Genomic DNA, 22,359 nt, shown 5'->3' with positions numbered 1-22,359 from the left:
CCCACAAAATAGCGTGGGGAATAATACAGGGAGCCCTTCGAAGAAAACCTTGGTTAGGGGTGTTGTCAATTTTGATTTAAGGTATAGACATGCATGGACATACAGACATTGAAAAAATGACAGTAGTTGTGGTAGAACAATAGATACAGAGCTCATAGAGAAAAATTACTGATAAGAGCAATGTTTTGGTAAATCAGCACTGCGCTATTCCATTAATAAAATTTTGAAATTAATAGAGGTTGCATGGCAACTGATTTTGATTACATGTTAACCAATTCCATGTGCAAGCTCAATACATCTAGTAACTGGTAGATGCCTTCATAATCAGCTCGAGAATCATAGCCAGAAAAGAATTTATGGATGGACCCGCCTAACTCAATGCAACTCTCCCCTGCCGTCTTCTTCACCCGTCTTTCTTTCATAACCTTCCTCAAATTGGCCGCTTTCTCCCACATCCCAACTTCAGCATACATGTTTGCGACCATCACAAGATTCCCTCCCCTGCTTGGCTCCAATTCAAGCAACTTCTCACTTACTTTATTTCCTACCCCTTCATTGTCATTAGCATCACGCGTATTGCATGCACTAAGCAATGTTCTCCATACAATGGGGTCGGGGTCAAAGGGCATGCTCATGATGAAGCTATAAGCCTCGTTCAGACGGCCAGCACGACCTAAGATATCAACCATGGCACCGTAGTGTATCATCATGGGTTTAATCCCATGCACATGTTCCATATCGTGAAAGTATTGGTACCCATCATCCACCTGTCCAGCATGGCTACAAGCACAGAGGACGCCAAGAAAAGTGACATAATTCGGGCATACTGAGAAGTTCAACATCTTTGGGAAAAGTTCAAGGGCTTCCTTGGCAAACCCATGCTGGGCTAGTCCTAGAATCATTGCACTCCATGTACACACATTCCGCAACTCCATTCTATCAAAAACTAGCCTGGCATAAACCAAAGCCCCAGATTTTGCATACATGTCAACAAGTGCAGTACCCAATTGACAATTCAAAATCAAACCCTTTCCAATTACTTGGGAGTGAACCCATTTCCCCAAGCTCAAGTTCCCAAGCTCCGAGGACGCGTTCAACATGACCACCATTGTAGTCTCATCGGGCTCAAACCGACAATTCCTCATCTTTACAAAATACCCAATCCCTTCATCTAACCAGAAATTCTCAACGCAAGCAGTTAGAACCGCATTCCACGAAACAACAGTTCTCACCGACATTCCATCGAACACACGCTGTGCATCCTTAATCTTCTTACAAGCCCCATAAAAATGAACCAAGTTGTTCTGAACATACACATCACAGTCCAAACCGCACTTCACAACGCCTACATGTACTTGCCTCCCTTCTTTAAGGGCGGCGACCGAAGCGCAAGACTTGATCAGAAAAGGAAAGGTAAGTTGGTTGGGTCTAATACCCCGGCCGAGCATTGCACGAAAGACCCAGATGGCCTCTCTGGGCGTGTCGCTCGAGGCATAGCCTCTGATGAGGAAGTTCCACGAAGAAGGTGGTGAAGACTCGGAGTGGTCGAGAAGGGTTCGAGCGTAGTTGAAGTTTTTGGAGGGAGACAAAGCGCAGAAGCGAATGAGTTGGGTTAGGAGAAAGTGGTCTCTTTGCAAGCCAGAGACTTGGATTTGGGCATGAACCTGAGAGAATTGTTTGAATGTGAAGCAGAGGTTGAGGAGATAGAGACATTGCTGCTTCTTGGAGCCAAAGTTTGAATTAGAGTTATTGGCGGTTGGGATCGGAATCCGAACCATGCATTTGGGATCAAGGGATTGGATTTTGGGTCTTGTCTCGGCAACACTCGCACTCACATATCACAACAAAAGTAAAACAGACGACATGTCGTTTGTCAAAAAATGGTCACATAAGTGCTTTTGGCTGGTACATATAAAAAAAGAATTAGAGCCAATGATTTTTAGCCATTGATCTAAGCTTTAATATATGCAGATGCAGGCTCCTATATTGTCTAGCTAGAATGCTAGATATCATATCTCTTCTACCTGTATGCGACAACAAAACGTTTGTACATATTTTGTGGCATTCTATATATGTATGCCTAGGCTTCAATCATCTCCCGTACAGATTTCCTATCTAACTTCGCCACAGAAATATCAGTAAATTCAGACAGAATTGCTCTGAATTCATCTCCTGTGAGGATCTCCTTTTCTAAAAGCACTTCTACTAATTTATCCATGGCCTCCCTGTTGTTCCTCACATGGTTCTTTGCCATTTCATATGCACTCTCAATTATATGTCTCACTGACAAATCAATGTCTTCAGCGAGCTTTTCAGACATGCTGTTTCTTGCTAGCAATCTCAGCACTACATCGCTGCTTTGCGTTGCGGGGTCTGTCAATGCCCACGGTCCAATCTCAGACATGCCAAACATTGTTACCATCTGTAAATATAGCAATCTAGTTAATTTGGTATATAAGGATGGATTTTGGTTGTTAGTTTCTTGACAATTAAAATTCCATTAATAAAAGTATGTTTGAGGTGTTTGAATGTAAATTATGTACCCGTCTTGCTATCTGTGTGATTTGTTGCAAGTCTCCCGCTGCACCAGTTGTTATTTCTGGCTCCCCAAAAATCACTTCCTCTGATGCCCTACCTCCTAACCCTCCAACTATTCTAGCACACAGTTGTTGCTTAGAAATAAGAGAAGGATCTTCATCCGGTATGAACCATGTAAGGCCACGAGCTTGGCCACGGGGAATAAGAGAGACCTTCTGCACTGGATCATAGCCTGGGGTCAGTGTCCTGCAATTGACAAAGAATGTAGAACATTTTAGCTCAAAAGTCTTAGGAAGAACAAAAGAAATAGTTCTTGTATATGAAGAATATATGTTTTCACTTACGCACAAATAGCGTGGCCAACTTCATGGTAAGCCACAAGAACTTTGCTCTTTCCATCTGTCATTTTTGTCCCCTCCATCCCAGCCACAATCCGATCAATTGAGTCATCGATTTCCTTCATTGTTATCTTGTTTTTGCCTCTCCTACCAGCAAGGATGGCAGCTTCATTCATGAGGTTTGCAAGGTCTGCACCACTGAAACCAGGAGTTCTCATGGCAATAACACTAAGAGAAACATCCTTGTCAAGCCTCTTGTTCTTGCTATGCACCTTTAATATCTCTTCTCTTCCCCTTATATCTGGTAGCCCAACAGTGACCTGCCCAAGAAATAACAAACAAAAAAATGCATGAACTTTGAATATCAAATGATGGCCTAAAGACTCAAATTTTTTTTTGCAGAGCTTGGAAAACAAACAGCAGCTAGCTTACTTGTCTGTCAAATCTGCCAGGCCTAAGCAAAGCAGAATCGAGAATTTCAGGGCGGTTAGTAGCAGCAATAACAATCACTCCGCTGTTCCCACTAAACCCATCCATTTCAGTAAGCAACTGATTGAGTGTTTGCTCTCTCTCATCATTTCCCCCACCAATTCCTGTTCCTCTCTGCCTCCCTACAGCATCTATCTCATCAATGAAAACCAAGCATGGGGAATTGGCTTTAGCCTTGTTGAATAAATCCCTCACTCTAGAAGCTCCTACTCCTACAAACATCTCTATGAACTCTGTGTTGTGCGGAAGCGTCAACCAAGTGCGAGTGAAAATAAACACAACTAGCAGGAGATAAAATAATGGACACAAAACAACACCAACAAGAACACCAAGATTTATACTGGTTCGGCAATGCCTACATCCAGTTTGGAGACGACGGAGTATTCCACTATAATCAGATGAGAGAATACAATAGTGTTTAACACTCAGAAACCCAAGCCCCAAATATACCCAAGCTCACACACTCAAGAATATATAAGGAGAATACAAATTGAGAATAAATTTAGAGAAAAGAAAAACAACTCTTTATTTTTCTTTCTCTCTGCCGGCTACTCTCTCTGCAGCTCTTCTGCTCTCTATACTTCAGCTGCTGCATGCTTCTCATTTATAGCCAAGGAAGTTGGCTCTTCAAACAAACCAAAGGCCAAAGGCCAACCAATCAAGTAAGGTAAGCCATCAATGCTATATATCATTATGTCTCCCATATGCTGCAGTCCCAGCACTTTGTCTGCCAATGCCAATACTATATTCTACTTTTGACCGAAAGCAACTTTGCTTTTGAGACAATAGTCAACAATCTCCACCTTGGCTCAAACTATCAAAGTAGAACTCCCAATTGTCGTCTCCCAATCCCCCACGGGGCAATCAACAAATTTTACAAATTCCAATCAAGTCTAAGCAATGCTTAAACTTGAGCAACGAAACTGGTTTCGTCAACATATCTGCAGGATTGTTGGTGGTTCCAATCTTCTCAAGAAGAATATCTCCCTCTTCAATAATCTCACGAACAAAATGGAACCTTACGTCAATGTGTTTCGTACGTGCATGATGAACTTGATTCTTTGCTAAATAAATAGCACTCTGACTGTCGCAATAAACATCCACATGGTCCTGTTGAACCCCTAAGTCATCAAGCAACCCTTGAAGCCAGATGGCTTCCTTTATAGCTTCTGTTACCGCCATGTATTCAGCCTCAGTAGTCGACAAAGCAACAGTAGATTGCAGAATCGACCTCCAACTCACTGGACCTCCAGCAATAGTGAATACAAAACCTGTAGTGGACCTACGCTTGTCCAAATCACCTGCGTAATCAGAATCTACATATCCAACAACACATTGACCATTAACTTTATCCTGCTGAAACAATAAACCAACATCCACAGTACCCAGAATATACCGTAGAATCCATTTCACAGCCTGCCAATGTCCTTTTCCTGGATTATGCATATATCTACTGACAATACTAACAGCTTGTGAAATATCAGGCCTAGTACACACCATAGCATACATCAAACTACCAACAGCACTTGCATATGGAATTTGAGCCATGTAATGACTCTCCTCATCAGTATTAGGAGACATAGAAGCACTAAGTTTGAAATGAGGGGCAAGAGGTGTACTAACCGGTTTTGAATTTTCATTCATCCCGAAACGTTGTAGTACCTTCTTCAAATACTGCTTCTGACACAGACTAATCTTGCCCTTCGTTCTATCTCTTTCAATTTCCATACCCAGTATCTTCCGAGCTTCTCCCAAGTCCTTCATCTCAAATTCATTACTCAGTTGAGTCTTCAACCATTCAATCTCCACTTTGCTTTTACATGCTATCAACATATCATCAACATATAAAAGCAGATAAATGAAGGATCCATCTTGTAGCTTGCGAAAGTATACACAATGGTCATAATGACTTCTTGTGTACTCATGCCCGATCATAAACCTATCAAATCGCTTGTACCATTGTCTTGGAGACTGCTTCAAGCCATACAATGATTTTTGCAATTTGCAAACCCAATTTTCCTTGCCAGCAACCTTAAAACCTTCTGGCTGAGACATATAAATCTCTTCCTCCAAATCACCATGTAAGAACGCCGTCTTGACATCAAGTTGAGCTAACTCGAGGTCAAACTGCACAACCAAAGCCAACAAAATACGAATAGAAGAATGTTTTACTACAGGAGAAAATACCTCATTGTAGTCAATGCCTTCCTTCTGAGCGTAGCCTTTAGCTACCAATCTGGCTTTGAATCTTACATTGTCTTTTCCCAAAGATTCCATCTTCTTGGCATACACCCATTTGCACCCAATTGCTTTCTTCCCCTTTGGTAACTGAACCAGCTTCCAAGTCTCATTTTTATGAAGAGATTTCATCTCCTCATCCATAGATTTCTTCCACTCCACGCTTTCTGGACTTCTGACAGCTTCTTTGTAGGCGGATGGAATATCATCTTCAATAACGGGAAGTGCATATGCCACAATATCAGTAAACCGAGCAGGCTTTCGAATTTCCCTTCTCTGTCTTCTGATTGCAATAAAATCTTGTTGCTGTGGAGGCTCTTGGGTAGGTGCCTCCTCTTCATCATCCTCGTCCTCATCATCAGAATTAACTGTAGGACTAGTGTCTGTTACATCAGACCTTACTGGAACAACTGGAGTCTTCAGTAACTCCACCTGCTTTGAACTACTCATGGTCTTGGTTGCTTCAATTTCAACTTCATGCTTGTTCTGATTAACCATAGCAGCCTCATCAAAAGTCACATCTCTGCTTACAACAAATTTCTTCTCATCTGGACACCAGAGTCGGTATCCCTTCACGCCAGTGCTAAAGCCCATAAATAGAGCTTTCTTTGCTCTTGGATCCAACTTGCTTTCCCTGACATGATAGTAAGCATAACAACCAAATATGTGTAAATACTTGTAATCAGTACAAGGTTTACCAGACCATACCTTAATGGGCGTTTTGCCCTCGTTTGCAGCAGCAGGCAATCGATTAATGAGATGGCTTGCATAAGTAATCGCCTCAGCCCAAAACGCCATGCCTAAGCCAGCATTAGACAACATACACCGGACTTTCTCAAGCAAAGTACGGTTCATGCGCTCCGCCACCCCATTCTGTTGCGGTGTCTCCCTAACCGTGAAGTGCCTCACAATACCCTCATCTTGACAAACTTTCAAGAAAGGATCAGACTTATATTCACCACCATTGTCTGATCTGAGAGTCTTGATCTTTCGACCGCTTTGCATTTCAATCATCTTTTTCCACTTCAGGAATATCTTTAAGACTTCATCTTTACGCTTCATGGTGTACACCCATATTCTTCTAGAGAAGTCATCAACAAAGGAGACAAAATAATGGCTACCTCCCCAAGATGCATTCTTGGAAGGTCCCCAAACATCAGTGTGAACATAATCAAGAATGCCTTTAGTGTTGTGAATAGCAGTGCCAAATTTTACTCTACTTTGCTTACCCAACACACAGTGTTCACAGAATTCCAATTTGCATGCCTTTGCACCTTTCAATAAGCCTTGCTTCACCAATCCTTGCAACGCTTTTTCCCCAACATGCCCAAGACGCATATGCCATAACCTCGTGGTGTCTGTGCTATATGCGTCAGTAGCTTCGGTGACAGCTGCTCTACCAATAACTGTACTCCCCTGCAAGAAATACAAGTTATTTCGTCTTGTACCTTTCATCACCACCAGTGCCCCGTACACAGCTTTAAGAACTCCACCCTCCATGGTGATCTTGAGACCCTTGGATTCCAAAGCACCCAATGAGATGAGATTCTTCTTCATATCCGGTACATACCGAACATCACTCAATTCTCTGACTGTTCCATCATGCATCTTCAAACAGATTTTGCCTATCCCTTGTGTTTTGCAGGCATTATTATTGCCCATCAAAACAACTCCACCATCCAGCTCCTCGAAGCTAGAAAACCATTCCCGAATGGGACACATATGATAAGTGCAACCTGAATCCAAAATCCACTCCTCGGAGTGACCATCAGCAGATGAACTAGCCAAAGCAAACTCGAAATCATCATCTCCAGATTTTGCAACATTTGCTTCAGAACTTGCTTTCTCCTTCTCTTTGTTCTTCAATTTGGGGCAGTCTTTCTTCCAATGACCCTTTTGGCGACAAAAGGCACATTCATCTTTAGCAGGAAACTTCCCTCGCGACTTTGAACGAGATTTTCCCCACTTCCCAGATTTTCTTTCCTCTGTTCGACCCCTTGCAACAAGTGCCTCGGTTTGTGAATTGTGAGTCTTCTGATCCCTTTTACGACACTCATGATTCACCAATGCCGCAGACACCTCCTCAAGTTTCACCTCGGATTTTCCATACAACAAAGTAGTTGTCAAATGATCATAATCATCAGGCAATGAATTTAACAAACATAGTGCCTTATCCTCGTCAGGAATTTTCACATCAAGGTTTGCTAAATCAGCAAGTATTTTATTATAATCATTGAGGTGTTCATGCATAGAAATACCTGGACGATACTGAAATCGGAAGAGTCGCTTCTTCAAGAAGAGCCGATTTTCTGCACTCTTGGTCATATACTTCTCCTCCAATTTCGTCCAAAACTCCTTAGCAGAAGTTTCCTTCATATATGGGTATTTCAACTCTTTATCAAGGAATGATCGAATAGTGGCACAAGCATGAAGATTAATTCGCGTCCACTGCTTGTTATCAATATCTTCTGGTTTATCCTCCAGAACTATATCCAATTCTTGTTGATACAACACATCCATAACTTCACATTGCCACATACCAAAACTATTAGAGCCATTGAATTTCTCAACCTCTAACCTTGTAGTGGCGATTGGATGTCTATTGGATGTAGGTGCCGACGAAGATGATGCCGACTCCTTCTCCTTCACAGATTCATCTTTATCTCCAGCCATCAAATCCACTCGGCACTATTCACGGCTACTGTAGCAATCACTATTCACGGCTACTGTAGCGCAGCTGCTGTTCACGGCACTGTAGAACCGGTACTGTTCACAGTACTGTAGCACGCCAATTTCCCCAGTCGAAACTGGAGCTCTGATACCACTTGTTGTGCGGAAGCGTCAACCAAGTGCGAGTGAAAATAAACACAACTAGCAGGAGATAAAATAATGGACACAAAACAACACCAACAAGAACACCAAGATTTATACTGGTTCGGCAATGCCTACATCCAGTTTGGAGACGACGGAGTATTCCACTATAATCAGATGAGAGAATACAATAGTGTTTAACACTCAGAAACCCAAGCCCCAAATATACCCAAGCTCACACACTCAAGAATATATAAGGAGAATACAAATTGAGAATAAATTTAGAGAAAAGAAAAACAACTCTTTATTTTTCTTTCTCTCTGCCGGCTACTCTCTCTGCAGCTCTTCTGCTCTCTATTCTTCAGCTGCTGCATGCTTCTCATTTATAGCCAAGGAAGTTGGCTCTTCAAACAAACCAAAGGCCAAAGGCCAACCAATCAAGTAAGGTAAGCCATCAATGCTATATATCATTATGTCTCCCATATGCTGCAGTCCCAGCACTTTGTCTGTCAATGCCAATACTATATTCTACTTTTGACCGAAAGCAATGCTTTTGAGACAATAGTCAACACTCTGACCCTGACAAAGAAAAGAAAGGGACCCCTGCTTCTCCTGCTATGGCCTTGGCCAGCAGTGTCTTTCCAGTCCCAGGTGGCCCTACTAAAAGAACCCCTTTGGGAATTCTTGCTCCAACAGCAGAAAACTTCTCTGGAGTTTTCAAGAATTCAACAATCTCTTGGAAATCTTGCTTTGCTTCATCAACCCCTGCTACATCATCAAATGTTACCCCTGTATTAGGCTCCATTTGAAATTTGGCTTTGCTCCTGTTGATCCATATATATATACAGCACAAAAACTATGTCAAATATTCAGTTGTATTAAATCATAAACATAAAAAACTTAAAACTAGCTTATGCTGTAGATAAGAAACTTGGTGATTTTATACCTTCCAAGTCCAAAAGGCAAGTTGGGGCCTCCTGGTGTATTTGTAGAACTAGCTCTGAACAGCAATGTTCCAAGTAGTATTAATGGAAAAGCAAAATTTCCCAACAAGTCTAGAACTGCTGGCAACCAGTTGATTTCCATAGGATGAGCTGCAAAATCTACGTTCTTTTCTTTCATCTTCCTCAGCAACTCTTGTGGCAATCCAGGTAACTGAACCTTGACCCTTTGGATCTTATCTAATGTGGGATTGAAGATCTCGGCGATTGCAACAGTTCCATTCTCAAACAAGTCCACCTTCTTAACAGCGTCTTCATCCAAGTACTGCAAGAATCTTGAGTATGACATTCTGCTTGAAGTTGATGCAACTGGGCTCTCTGGCTCTGGCTCTGCTCTTGCAGGCTTAGAAACAGAGAGGGCCCCAGCTTCTACTAGGCCCAGTGTAGTGGAGTTTAAAAGCGATCTCCTACTAAATTTGAAGTATGAGTGAGTTCGGTGACATGGGTTTTGTCTATTGGGGTTTTTTGGAAGGTGGGTTTCCTTTGAAATGTCCTGAGATTTGCAGAGTGGAGAGAGGGAGACGGACAGAGACAGAGCAGGTGACATATTTCGAGAGGCTTAAAGGTTGAAGCTCTGGTATGAGCAATTTTAGTGTGCACTGTAAACTGGTTCGGTTTGGAGGGAATGTCAAAGTATTGTTTAATATGGGAGACATTGGAGGCTTCCAGCAACTTCAGTTTGGCTTATTCTTGAGTGGATACTTTGCCTTCAAATTTTCCATTTCATTCCTGAATCGTCTAGAATATCAACTTTATTAGATTTATGGGCATGAATGAGTAATCAGTCTTTTAAATTTTGGTGACTAGGAAATCTTCTAATCTCCCTCTCTCAACCACACACTTGGAATGATGTGGTCCATTTGTTTGTCCAAATTAAGCACATTTTCATAGGTTAATGTCCAAATTAAGCACATATCACACACACAACTAAGAAACAACTAAGATACTATGAGGTTCGAACTTGAGATCTATTGTCTGCAAGTCAATGCCTTTTTTTACTGAGTTAGACCTGTCTTTTTTTTTTTTTTAATCAATTGGGAGGTGGGAAGGTAAAACCAAAAGAACGTATTTTATTTTGAAAACAAACAACGTGACATCGTTTTGTGTAACATTAGCAGGAAAGGAAAAATGAAAGTGAGACATGGATTTTGTGTGTTTAAAAGTAATTTAAGAAAAACCAAATTGTATTTTGAAATAGATAATTACACATACCGGTTAACAATTCACCAATAACCGTTGATAACTACCTATCATTTTGAATTCAAACTGGTGACAAAGCCTCTATATAATCCAAATCTTAAAAACCGTTCCAAATTAAACCCATTGAACATTTGCTTGTTGGCCAAGAGAATCATAATCAGAACAACACTGGAAAAATGGATCAGAAAAGCGATGGAGTTGGGATCAAAATCTACAACAACGCAGTGTACGGGGACCCACATGAAGACGAGTCCGCCAAGTCACCAAAGCCACCTTCTTCTTCCTCACATCCCCTGCCTCTGGTACGACTGAACCCAGACCACATACACGGCAGGAAACGACGTGCCGTTGCGAAGGGGGTCCAGAAGACCTTATCCAAGACCTCCATGCTCGCCAACTTTCTCCCCACGGGCACCCTCCTGACATTCGAAATGGTGCTTCCCGCCATCTACCGCAGCGGCGAGTGCACACGTGTCACCAATATGATGACCCACGTCCTCCTGGGCCTGTGTGCCATGTCATGCTTCTTCTTTCACTTGACAGACAGTTTCCGTGGGCCCGATGGGAAGTTATATTACGGGTTTGTGACTCCAAAAGGGCTGGCGGTGTTCAAACCGGGCCTGCCCGTGGAGGTGCCCAAGGACGAGAGGTACAAACTGGGCCTGACGGACTTCGTTCACGCCGCTATGTCCGTTATGGTGTTTGCCGCTATCGCGTTTTCTGATAGGCGCGTTACGGACTGTTTGTTTCCGGGGCACGAGAAGGAGATGGATGAAGTGATGGAGAGTTTTCCGTTGATGGTGGGGATCGTGTGCAGCGGATTGTTTCTCGTGTTTCCTACTACTCGCTACGGGATTGGATGCGCGGCTTCGTGAATGAAGACAAGGCATAATAATTCAAGAGACATTTGATTAATTAATTAATTCACTAATGTTGTTTGTGTTTTCTTACTTGGTAAGAAAATGATGCTTGTGTCTCTTATATATGTTTGGAATATTGTGATGTAATGGTAAATAGTACTTAGTCAATTATGTATGTAACATTTTGTTGTTGTTTTTTTTATAAAAAAAAATTAGTTTATTGATCGTATTACTGATATAGATGGATCTGATAATATTGCATCTCTTTTTTTTTTTGGTCAAAATTGAAAAAAAATAAAATCATTATTTCAGCAAATTAATGGCATTGTGCCATAATTTCTTTATTTGCAAAAATATTTCATATATATGCTTTGGAAATAACTGCATAATGGTATGAACAGAAAAATTGTCTTAATTTGTTTCAAATTTTCAGTAAACAAATAAATGGAAAAGTTGTTTATAGTCCTTCCACGCAAGCTTTATCGTAAACTCTTTTCAATCTCAATCATCAACAACATTTCCACATTTAAATTGTGAAAAGCACTTCCGATCCACCAAAAGACACTAGAACTTTTCATGCAGTCAAAATCATGTGGCAGAAAGCTCAAGAAGAGTGAAGAAAAAAGCAAAACGGTAGGTAACTGTCAGACCCCACCAAAATTGCACAGAAAAATGAATTCTATATTACATTATATAATTGAATCACATCATTACCACTGAGCTGGTGGTGACTCCACTCATCAATACGCCACCACGTTTTAAATTAATGGAAAAATAACGTAGACTCTAGACTCCGAGACTTGGAATATAAAACCACAAACCAATGAAAAAACAAAAACATAATTATTCTTATCTGTCCGTGCAGAGGCCTGTCAAGAAGCCCAGGCCCACAGACCCGCGCATTTCTGGCACAAGAATCACAGATTCGCAGTAGAGGAAGGACTTGTTTGTGCTCCTAAAATTTCAGCCAATTTGAGCCTCATAAATCCCTCCATGATTTCCGCTTCTTTTGTGGGACCCATCTCAACGACCCTTCCCAACGATTGTTCTCGTGCTCTTGCTTCCCTGTCCATGGTTTCTCTTTCTCCTCTTTCAATTTCACCTCCGATTCTTCCTCATTGTTCAATTGGGTATCGTTCGACTATCATTTCCCCAATTGGGTTTGTTTCTGTTTGAATTTCTCAACTGGGTTCGCTCTATTTTGCGCCGAATCATCTCGTTGTGTTTGGTATATGAGCTCTTGCTAGTTCTCAGAGGCAAATCGTCGAACATTCCCTTATGGCTTCCATTGGGTCTCTGCCTTTTATGATAGAGACCAAGACTGAAAGCTCTTTGCTTCTTCACAGCAATAATAATCGCCAACTCAGATTCCCATTCTTCACGCATCGGCCGGTAAGGTCCATTGAAGTTAGTGGTATCAATGCAGAAGTTGTGGGAATGTGCAGTAGACAGATTAATTGGTGCACAAAAGGGAAGCTTTGGAAGATTGAGCCTCTTAGAGCGACTGGTAAGGTCTCTGTGGAGGGCGAGGACGGTGGCGAGCCAGAAGATGCACTTCAGGCCACCATTGAAAAGAGTAAGAAGGTTCTTGCTATGCAGAGAGACCTACTTCAACAGGTAATTTCAGCCATTACTCTATTTTATAATGAAAATAATCAATTATAGGCCGAAGGTTAATACTTTCTGTCTTCTTAGTAGTTAAGGGGAGTTGAAAGCTTAAAATAAGCAAATTTGTGTTTGTAGATTGCTGAAAGAAGGAAATTGGTGTCTTCTATACAAAGTAGTAGTATAAACCAAGAAGAAGACAAAGCTTCTTTTGAACAAGGGAATGACTTATTTCCAAATGTAGAAAGTTCTTCACCTAGTGGTGACAATACTGTTGAAGGCCAAATTGGTAGCATTGCTTCGAGCAGCTATGGTGATTCAACTGAAGATACGGAGTTAGAAACCGTACCTTCTGCTGTTAGTAGAGGACTTAATAAAATAGAGAAGGATCATGGAGAACCTTTACCACTTAATGAGGCTCCCAGTGAGGTAGAGTCCACTAAGCATGTGAATAAGACTAGTTCCAAGACAGAGTGGTCTGATGCTTTGCCATCTTTTATTTCAAGTACCGCTGAGACGTCTACTCCAATAAATGAAGAGCTTGTAGATCTGAAAGAACCAAGTTTAGAGGAGGTCAATAATTGGGCAACTGATCTTATGAGTGAAGACGTAAAGCCGCCTCCTTTGGCTGGGGCCAATGTCATGAATGTCATATTGGTAGCTGCAGAATGTGCTCCTTGGTCGAAAACAGGTAATGTTCAATAAGCCCATAATGTGTGAAGGCAATATCATTTATAGGGTTGATAATGATCCTTGTATGCATGTAGAGGCTGATAATGAAGAGTTCTTGTAGGTGGGCTTGGAGATGTTGCTGGGGCTTTACCAAAGGCTTTGGCTCGGCGTGGACATAGGGTTATGGTAATTCTTCTTTTTTATAATATTTAAAATTCGAAGTAATTAGAAACCTCTTTCCGAATTTCTTTGTTGAGAAATTTCCTGGAAAATGAACTGGTAATATATTGAAATTTTAGGCATGGGGTTTAAGTGAACTGAAATTTCCAGCATGTGTGTTTAATTGATCTCCCATTTGATTTACAATTCTATGGCTGTTAAAACCCAGAGTTCCTTCCTCTCTCTCTCTCTCTCTCTCTCTCTCTCTCTCAGGTTGTGGCACCTCGATATGGTGATTATGCAGAACCCCAAAATTCTGGAATTCAGAAACGATATAAAGTTGATGGCCAGGTCTGCAGCATTTGATTGTAACTAATATTCTATCAAGTTCTCAATTAGATAGGTTTGAACTTCTCATTTTTTAACAAATAACTTACTTTGCAGGATCTGGAAGTAGCATATTTCCATGCCTTTATTGATGGCGTAGATTTTGTATTCATTGAATGTCCTATGTTCCGTCACATGGAGCATAATATATATGGAGGAAAGCGTGAGGTAAGAGATGTTTGTTGTCAGTTTAGCTTCAATTGGTTCTCAAGAGGGATAAACAATGTTTTCCTTATAGATGATTTGTTTTTATTTAGATTTATGTTAGATTGCTTTTGCAATGGTAGTGTGGCAGATTTATCATTAGAGACTATCACTGAAGAACCACTACCACATAAAAGAATGACTGTGACTTAGTGGCACCTCCTTCTCCTGAGAACTCTTGTATCTATATCATTTGTACTCCTCGTTAACGAAGATTGCTCCCTATATCATCCATTTGTTTATTATTGCATCAGGATCCCCATGGGCTGGAAGCATACCTGACCAACCCATGATGTGTAAGGTTTGTCCAGATGGGACTTGGATGGGTTTAGTTTCTTAGGTACAAACAAAGTTTGGGCTTCAAAAATAGGGCTTCATCTAGCATTGTAGAATAAATTGATCAAGACTGGGTAAGAATTGATGGGGACTTGCTCATACACGCTGTGATCTTAATTTATTTGTGATTAGAAATGTGAAGGTAAACTAGGGATAGATAACTTAACAAGACAGCCCGCACAAAGCTGAGTCCAGGCATCCTCATTTCCTTTCATGCTGGAAAAATTGAGCCTAAGCTTGGCTGGCTTCTCATTCTTGTTGGTGCTCCTGCTGTGATTCTTGCTTTTAACATAGATGATCCGATGTACCATTAATGTAAATAAATAATCCAAGTTCCTCCTTGCAATGTGGATCACTGTTGTTTACATGCCATTTTAGAGCTGATTGAGTCTTACATTTCTTTGGTTTTATGGTGCAGGACATTTTAAAGCGCATGGTGTTATTCTGCAAGGCAGCTGTTGAGGTACAGTGGCTCAATGCCCCTTTGTATAGAGTCAAATAAGCAAATGCTGTTTTTCAAATCTCAAGCATTACTTACGTGATGGATGTCATATTAATTCTGAAATCAGCATTTTCTCTTCTTGTTTGCTGGAATGTTGAAGTCAGTTCTACCTAAGCTATTTCTTTGTTCTTTTTATCCGCTTAGACGCAATAAAGGCAAAAAAGTTTGTTGCTGCAGGTCCCTTGGCATGTCCCGTGTGGTGGTGTTTGCTATGGCGATGGAAACTTAGTTTTCATTGCAAATGACTGGCATACTGCATTGTTGCCGGTATATTTGAAGGCATATTATCGAGACAATGGCTTAATGACATATACAAGGTCCATCCTTGTAATCCATAACATAGCTCACCAGGTTTGTTCCTTTGATAAAGTTCATTTAACTGAAACTAAGACTCAAGTCATTTTATTGTCTAATGGAAGCTCGAGCTATTTTTCCATCCTTTAGTTTAGAAAGGAAGCTAAAACGTTTTCTATATCATTCGGTTGATCAGTCTTACTGGTTTATATAGAAGAGAGATAATTGACAACAAGGTGCTTAGAAGATTTCATACAACCTAGCTTGACTTAATGTCCGCACTTTGTTGCCAATTGAATTGACATGAAAAGCACTTTGATCATTTTGCTCTTATACTGTATGTTAAAGCATAAACATCCCAAAATGGATAAATTGCAAAGATGATCCAAGATCACTTATTAGAATGGACTTTCAAGCAAAGTCCCTTTTCAAAGGTTTAAAATGTCGTCATAGTATAAAGAATTCTTAGCATTAAAAATTATGAAATTTTAAGAATTAAGTTCATATTTGTTTTTTATCAGGGTCGGGGGCCGGTAGCTGATTTCTCGTATGTTGATCTTCCTGGCCACTACCTGGACCTTTTCAAATTGTATGACCCTGTTGGAGGTGAGCACTTCAATATCTTTGCAGCTGGTCTAAAGACAGCAGACCGTGTGGTTACTGTAAGTCATGGATACGCCTGGGAGGTTAAAACAGTTGAAGGTGGTTGGGGATTACATGGGATCATAAATGAGAATGACTGGAAATTCAAAGGCATTGTTAATGGAATTGATACACAAGAGTGGAACCCACAACTTGATGTTTGCTTGACATCAGACGGTTATGCGAACTACTCCCTGGCGACACTTCAGACTGGCAAGCCTCAGTGTAAGGCAGCTTTACAGAAGGAGATGGGTTTGCCGATCCGTGAGGACGTCCCTGTAATTGGGTTCATTGGGAGGCTGGATCAGCAGAAGGGTGTTGATCTCATAGCAGAGGCAATTCCTTGGATGATGGGTCAGGATGTGCAACTAATCATGTTAGGCTCTGGCCGACCTGACTTGGAACAGATGCTGAGGGAGTTTGAACATCAACACCGAGACAAGGTCAGGGGATGGGTTGGTTTTTCTGTACAAACAGCTCACAGAATAACCGCTGGTGCAGACATTTTGCTCATGCCATCAAGATTTGAGCCGTGTGGACTGAACCAATTATATGCTATGAACTATGGGACAATTCCAGTTGTTCATGCTGTTGGTGGACTGAGAGATACTGTGCAGCCTTTCAATCCATATGATGAGTCGGGACTTGGGTGGACATTTGACAGTGCTGAGGCCGGTAAGTTAATCCATGCATTAGGGAACTGCTTATTGACTTACCGAGAGTATAAGAAGAGTTGGGAAGGAATCCAGAGACGAGGGATGATGCAAGACCTCAGTTGGGACCATGCTGCTCAGAATTATGAGGAGGTTCTTGTGGCTGCAAAGTACCAATGGTGAACCATTGCTGTTTGATGGCTACGATTTTGACCTTTTGCAAGCTCTATCCAAGTATAGTGATATGCCAGTGTTCTGTTAGGAAAAGTTACAACGGAAGTTGTTACTATGTAAATATTGTTCAAAGACTTTTTCTTTTTCTTTTTCTTTTTCTTTTTCTGATCACATGGTTACTCTTTGTACTCAGTCCAGCATGCAAAAGTGGTACATTTTATGGTAGTGAAAGAATGATCATTGTTACGCACTCTTGTTTTTAGTCACTACGGTTTCTTTTACTCTCAGGGTAAAGGGAATTTAAGCCTGGAAAAGATCAAATTTGAACATGCAGATGCTTCAACTTACGTTGCCTCGGCCAATTATCTGATCAATCAAAGACATGCATGACACATTTTTTGATCCCAAGCACTAATCGTGAATTGCTAAAAATCTTATATCATTGGGCATTCGAATTTACAAAAAGACCAAAAAAGAAAACGCATTGTAAATGCGAGGAGGATGAAGAAAAAGAAAATCATCATTTCCATTTCAATTGGCCTCCCCAATTTCATTGATGATTAAAATTCAGACAATTTATCTCAATACACCAGGAATACAAATTAATTTTATTGATTTTATCAATCCCAATAGAAGACTATTAACACTCGCCAACAAATCAATAAGACAGACATCCCCAGTAAACAACTCTAATTGCTTTCTGAAGCATCCAAATATGTCAAACCGTATCTCTCTCCACATCAAACACACTTAGATATTTGTGACTTCTTATGTAAATGAAACTCCCCTGTCCCGATCAAACTGCAGACAGGAACGTGTTGAAAGCAGCCCCGCAAATCCCTTCAACAGACAACCTTCAACCGCACATGGAGATTTGGAAGAATTCAATGGAGTGCTATGTCTAATGGTTTCCATGCAGCCATCTACAGTACTTCCTGTTGTATTGTCCTCCCAGTTTGCTGGTATGTAAGACATCAGCCGACTTCTCTTAATGCTTGCAGGCTTCCAGTCTGCAGGTTGTGCTGGGAAGAGGGTGGCTGAGGACTCCATTTCATCAATTTGAAGGTCTCCAGTTAACTTCCTCTTCAAACCAGGTAAAATCTTCAAGCCTGCACCACAATATTATTAGGATGAAAGCTTGGGCCTTATGTTTCACTGCCTACTAGTCTGGCATTTGCTAAGGTAGTGAACAATGGGACTGCACTTCCAAGTATACTGATTGACATACCGGGAAGAGGATCATCATATGTGCATGAACCGGATTCTGAATCACCACAGTTACAGTTGAAGTTAGAATTTTCATTAGATCCTGAAACCCTGCAAGACAAAAGATACATAGGAATTATGCCTTCAAAATGAATAACAAAACTGTAGTTTCAATGGTTTTATATCCTTTTCCTAGCAGTTCTCCTGGTATTGTCATAAGTCTGTCTATTAATTCATTTAGGTAGGGCTACCATTATTTAGAGTATATACAGCCTCAAACCGTCACACTCCATCTCCATAAGTTATGGAGAGGAGAAGCCATTTGGCCCAATGGAACAAACATTTCGAGGGTATAGAGATCAAACCTGTACATATGTTCAACAAAGTCATCTATTAAAACAGGCCAAGCTCCTGCAAAGATGATTAAATCAATGAACATTTCATATAGAAACAACAGCTTTTTCCCATAACAAATAACATAAAGTTCTCAACCTCTCATGCAGTCTTCATACAGAACTCGGACCCAAAACAATAATAATAATAATAATAGTAATAACCACAACCATCAGATATAAAATTGTTGGTATATACCTTCAGGATCATACCCTTCCAAATTTTCATGCACACACCGGCTAAAAGCTAAAACTTGCCTCCAGGTATCTTCAGAGATGTTATGTCGCTGATTTTTCTAAGAGGAATACCAAATATTAGTTGCCTTCGAAACACACTTACGCACATTAACCCAAAAAAGACTACATTCTTATACATTGAAATATTGCTTAATATACATGACTTGCATGAGATGCATTCCCATTTCCCAAAGGAAACAAGCTGACATTGACTGTAAAACAACTCCTCAAAATGGCACTGGTAGTTGGGGGGAGGAAAGGTATGCGATATACAATAAAATAAAATAAAAAAGGTACAAAAAATTCCCTTAAAATGGCACATGCAACTATTGGGAGCCATCATTTTGCTTTCAAGAGTATAACTGTAAGCTTCAGCTTGTATATATCAAAACTACATGGCATAGAACAATGAACTTTGGTCTACCCATGGTCATCATTAGTGAAGAAACATTAGTTCTACTTCTACACAATAAATATATCTACCAAAAAGACTAGAAAGCATTGAGTTGTAAGCAACCTCAGAATGTCTGTACCTCAACAAAATCACACCATTGATTCAGCAACCGAAACCTCCCAGCTAATACTAACCTCCATGCAGTAATCGCCTTATTTACAGCTGCAAATAATTCAAGAAAAAAAGAAAGGTAAAGGAGGTTTCATAGAGCTATTCTAGGGAATGAACAGAAACGGCTAAGAATTATTATATTGAGTTTTATAAAGCAAGAAAACTCACTGATATTCTTCTGACCATTTTCACGGCACATAAGGAAAACAAAATCATAGAAGCGCGAGAATTCAGAAAAGTCTACCTGCAAAAGGAGGATTTTTCTTTTGTTAATGGAACGCTCAGGTAGGAACCACAATTTGGCAATAGCATATAAAGCCCTCATTTTTTTTCATGAAGAATTAGACATCACTCATCAATTAACAATAATCTAAACTTCGATGAGTAAATCTTACCACCAAGTCTAGCCGTGACATTAGCTTGAAAACTTCATCAAAAATTGACATCCTGTCAAAGCGGACACTCTACTTTATAAAAATCTGACAATAAAAGGGGAAAAAATGCTCGAATGCTAAAATTAAGTGCCACAATGTTACTTAAAATTGGAAATAAGGTTCTACAGGATGACCACGTCCTCAGGGTGCTCCAAATCATGTTCTGTTGAATAACTGTAGCTTGTATATAGATATTTATACCTAGGATGTAGTTTCAACTGCACGAGATTTAAGAGCTGAATTAATGCCTCCCTTGAATATTTAGTCATCTGTGATTCATTGTCTCCTCTGTAATCATCCCCATGACCATATCCATTTACTGTCCTGACATCTGCCATTTAACAGTCAGAATTACTACTCTAGACTCACTAATAATCCAAATTGAAACTTTAAAATGACTAGTCATAATTTACATAACAAACAACTCATATCTGATTAAGGAAAAGAAAGCTTTTCTTCCTGCGTGCAGGTAGAGTGTTTGAGGAAGTATATCCAAGGACAAGCTAAATGAAATCAGAAATGCATTTGCTTTATTTTCTAAGATGGTTAAAGATAATCCAAAACCTTTTTTGTGTAGTTCACTGACAGTGACAAATGCAATTAGCTAGCATAAAAAGATTAACTTTCATGCAGTGAGATGAAGCTGATAATTGATCAAAGCCTAGAAGACAAAGGAAGCAAGATATATATAGCCTTTGCACCATATCTATCACAAATCTGGGATTTTTATAGAATGGAATCTCAAACAAGCAGATTGACGTATTAAATTCAGCTCACTACAGGTCTTCACGCGAGCTAAACACTGAAAAGATCAAAGTTTCAGACTGGAATTCCCCTCCACATTTTCTCAGCGATCAAACAGAGAATAATTAACTACCCAACTTCAGTGAGGAAAACATCGCAAAAGTAAAGTGCCCATTTTTACATTTTCTCGCACCAAAAAGAAAACTTTTGACAACCCAGCAGAAAGGAATTAACGGCTTTGTAAACACACCAAAAAAAACTACAAAATATTCAAATTTCATAGCCAAATGAATGAACAACCTTGAGAAAAAGAATTGGCGCTAGTTATGAATTCAGAGCATAAAATCAATGAACAAGAGCGTGAAATGACAATCGGAGAAATAAATATAAGAAAGAGGTAGAGGAAATTACCACAGTATCGGCGATAAATCTCAAATATGTCGAAACGAGCGGACCCGGTTGGATCCATCCAGCTCCGGCGAGCTACGGTTTTCGCTAAGGAGGAGGCGTGGGGATGGCCTCTACTCTCTACACCAACACCAATTTTCAGGTACCGACGCTCTTTTTTTATTATTTATTATTATGTTCTTTCTTGTTGTCAGTGAAGGAGAGAAGAGAGAGGATGTTGTGAACACAGGCTCGCAGTCTCCAAGTGTGGGTAACGTCTCAAATTTCAGCCCAGTGGGTTGAGGTTTTTTACTAACGGTTTAAGTGGACCGGACAACTTGTGTGGGCTTTATATTCTCCTTTTTTTATATAACCGATAATAGGAATGAGGATTTGAGCGTAAAAAGAATTCCGGGCAGGGATTTTTTTTTTTAAACAGTATAGCCGCGCGGCTATACTCGGTATTTACCTATTTTTTTTATAAAAAAAAAATAGTATCGCCGTACGGCTATACTCGGTTTTGCCTTATTTTATTTTAAAAATAGTATAGTAGCGCGGATTTACTACTTTTGACACGTGGTGCCTAATCGCTAGGCAGGTCTTTTTTTAATATATATATATATATAAATAGTATAGCTGGCCGGCCATACCCCTTTTTAAAAATAAAATAAAATAAAATAGTATAGCAGCGTGGCTATACTTGGTTTTATTAATGGTATAGCCGATCGGCTATACTCAGGTTTTTCCTATTTTTTTAAAAATAGTATAGTCACGCGGCCATAATACATCCGTGTTGTGCACACGTCTTAAAGACTCGGTTGTAGGAATAAATAATTATTCTTAACTACTTAAACTACAAACCCTTTTTTTTTTTTTTTACAATGTATTCTCTTTTTCTTTTTTTTTTAATCTTTGTTTACTTTTCTTTTCTTTTTCAATAATAATTTTTTTTTGTTCTTGTTTATTTTCATCTAAAAAATTTGTAAACGACCCCATTTAGGGCCAATTAATTTTCTCCAATGCCACTTTTGTATTCCTAGAGTTTGGGAGATGGGCTTTGTCCTTGAGGAAGTAGGAAAATAGCGTGCCTATAAAAACAGGGAATGAGCAACCCTTTAGCCTCAATAAGTAAGCAAGCAAGCGCATTAGAGATTAGACAGTCTCTCGTAATTAATTCGGAAGGTTAAGAACATGAGGACGATGAGGTCCCAAGAACTCACTGCTTTCCATGATTCTGATTATGAACATGTTCGTGCAATCGACCTTGATGATCAGACATTCAGCAACGCTC

General features: G+C 40.1%; 5 protein-coding genes across 5 annotated transcripts; 2 read left to right on the top strand and 3 right to left on the bottom strand.

The window, feature by feature from the left end:
- Window positions 1–120: 120 nt before the first annotated feature.
- Window positions 121–1,778, bottom strand: LOC148296098 (Pentatricopeptide repeat (PPR) superfamily protein). The gene has a single exon (XM_088250831.1). The coding sequence runs from the start codon at window positions 1,776–1,778 to the stop codon at window positions 261–263; it is 1,518 nt and encodes a 505-aa protein (XP_088106957.1). The 3' UTR covers window positions 121–260.
- Window positions 1,779–1,986: 208 nt separating this feature from the next.
- Window positions 1,987–10,152, bottom strand: FTSH6 (FTSH protease 6). Its single transcript, XM_021956775.2, has 6 exons — window positions 9,361–10,152; window positions 8,991–9,238; window positions 3,309–3,601; window positions 2,883–3,196; window positions 2,544–2,784; window positions 1,987–2,422 (listed from the first exon to the last, which is right to left on the bottom strand). Exons 1-6 carry the CDS (start codon window positions 9,960–9,962, stop codon window positions 2,081–2,083), a joined length of 2,040 nt encoding a protein of 679 aa, XP_021812467.2. The 5' UTR covers window positions 9,963–10,152; the 3' UTR covers window positions 1,987–2,080.
- A 587-nt stretch (window positions 10,153–10,739) lies between these two features.
- Window positions 10,740–11,664, top strand: LOC110755593 (protein DMP9-like). The gene has a single exon (XM_021956823.2). It carries the CDS (start codon window positions 10,792–10,794, stop codon window positions 11,488–11,490), a length of 699 nt encoding a protein of 232 aa, XP_021812515.1. The 5' UTR covers window positions 10,740–10,791; the 3' UTR covers window positions 11,491–11,664.
- Window positions 11,665–12,322: 658 nt separating this feature from the next.
- On the top strand, window positions 12,323–17,353 carry SS2 (starch synthase 2). The gene is made up of 8 exons (XM_021956765.2): window positions 12,323–13,092; window positions 13,219–13,771; window positions 13,874–13,938; window positions 14,185–14,262; window positions 14,356–14,466; window positions 15,257–15,301; window positions 15,518–15,691; window positions 16,156–17,353. Exons 1-8 carry the CDS (start codon window positions 12,754–12,756, stop codon window positions 17,110–17,112), a joined length of 2,322 nt encoding a protein of 773 aa, XP_021812457.1. The 5' UTR covers window positions 12,323–12,753; the 3' UTR covers window positions 17,113–17,353.
- A 252-nt stretch (window positions 17,354–17,605) lies between these two features.
- AAR3 (defective in cullin neddylation protein (DUF298)) lies at window positions 17,606–21,317 on the bottom strand. Its single transcript, XM_088250205.1, has 9 exons — window positions 21,093–21,317; window positions 20,139–20,268; window positions 19,899–19,950; window positions 19,672–19,747; window positions 19,472–19,554; window positions 18,901–18,997; window positions 18,675–18,720; window positions 18,332–18,420; window positions 17,606–18,212 (listed from the first exon to the last, which is right to left on the bottom strand). The coding sequence occupies exons 1-9, from the start codon at window positions 21,148–21,150 to the stop codon at window positions 17,872–17,874; spliced, it is 972 nt and encodes a 323-aa protein (XP_088106331.1). The 5' UTR covers window positions 21,151–21,317; the 3' UTR covers window positions 17,606–17,871.
- Window positions 21,318–22,359: the final 1,042 nt, after the last annotated feature.

Source organism: Prunus avium, chromosome 3 (assembly GCF_965620075.1).
Source record: "Prunus avium chromosome 3, drPruAviu1.hap1.1, whole genome shotgun sequence".
Classification (NCBI taxonomy): domain Eukaryota; kingdom Viridiplantae; phylum Streptophyta; class Magnoliopsida; order Rosales; family Rosaceae; genus Prunus; species Prunus avium.
Note: the sequence above shows the minus strand (reverse complement) of the source record. Positions and strands in the feature narration are given on the sequence as shown.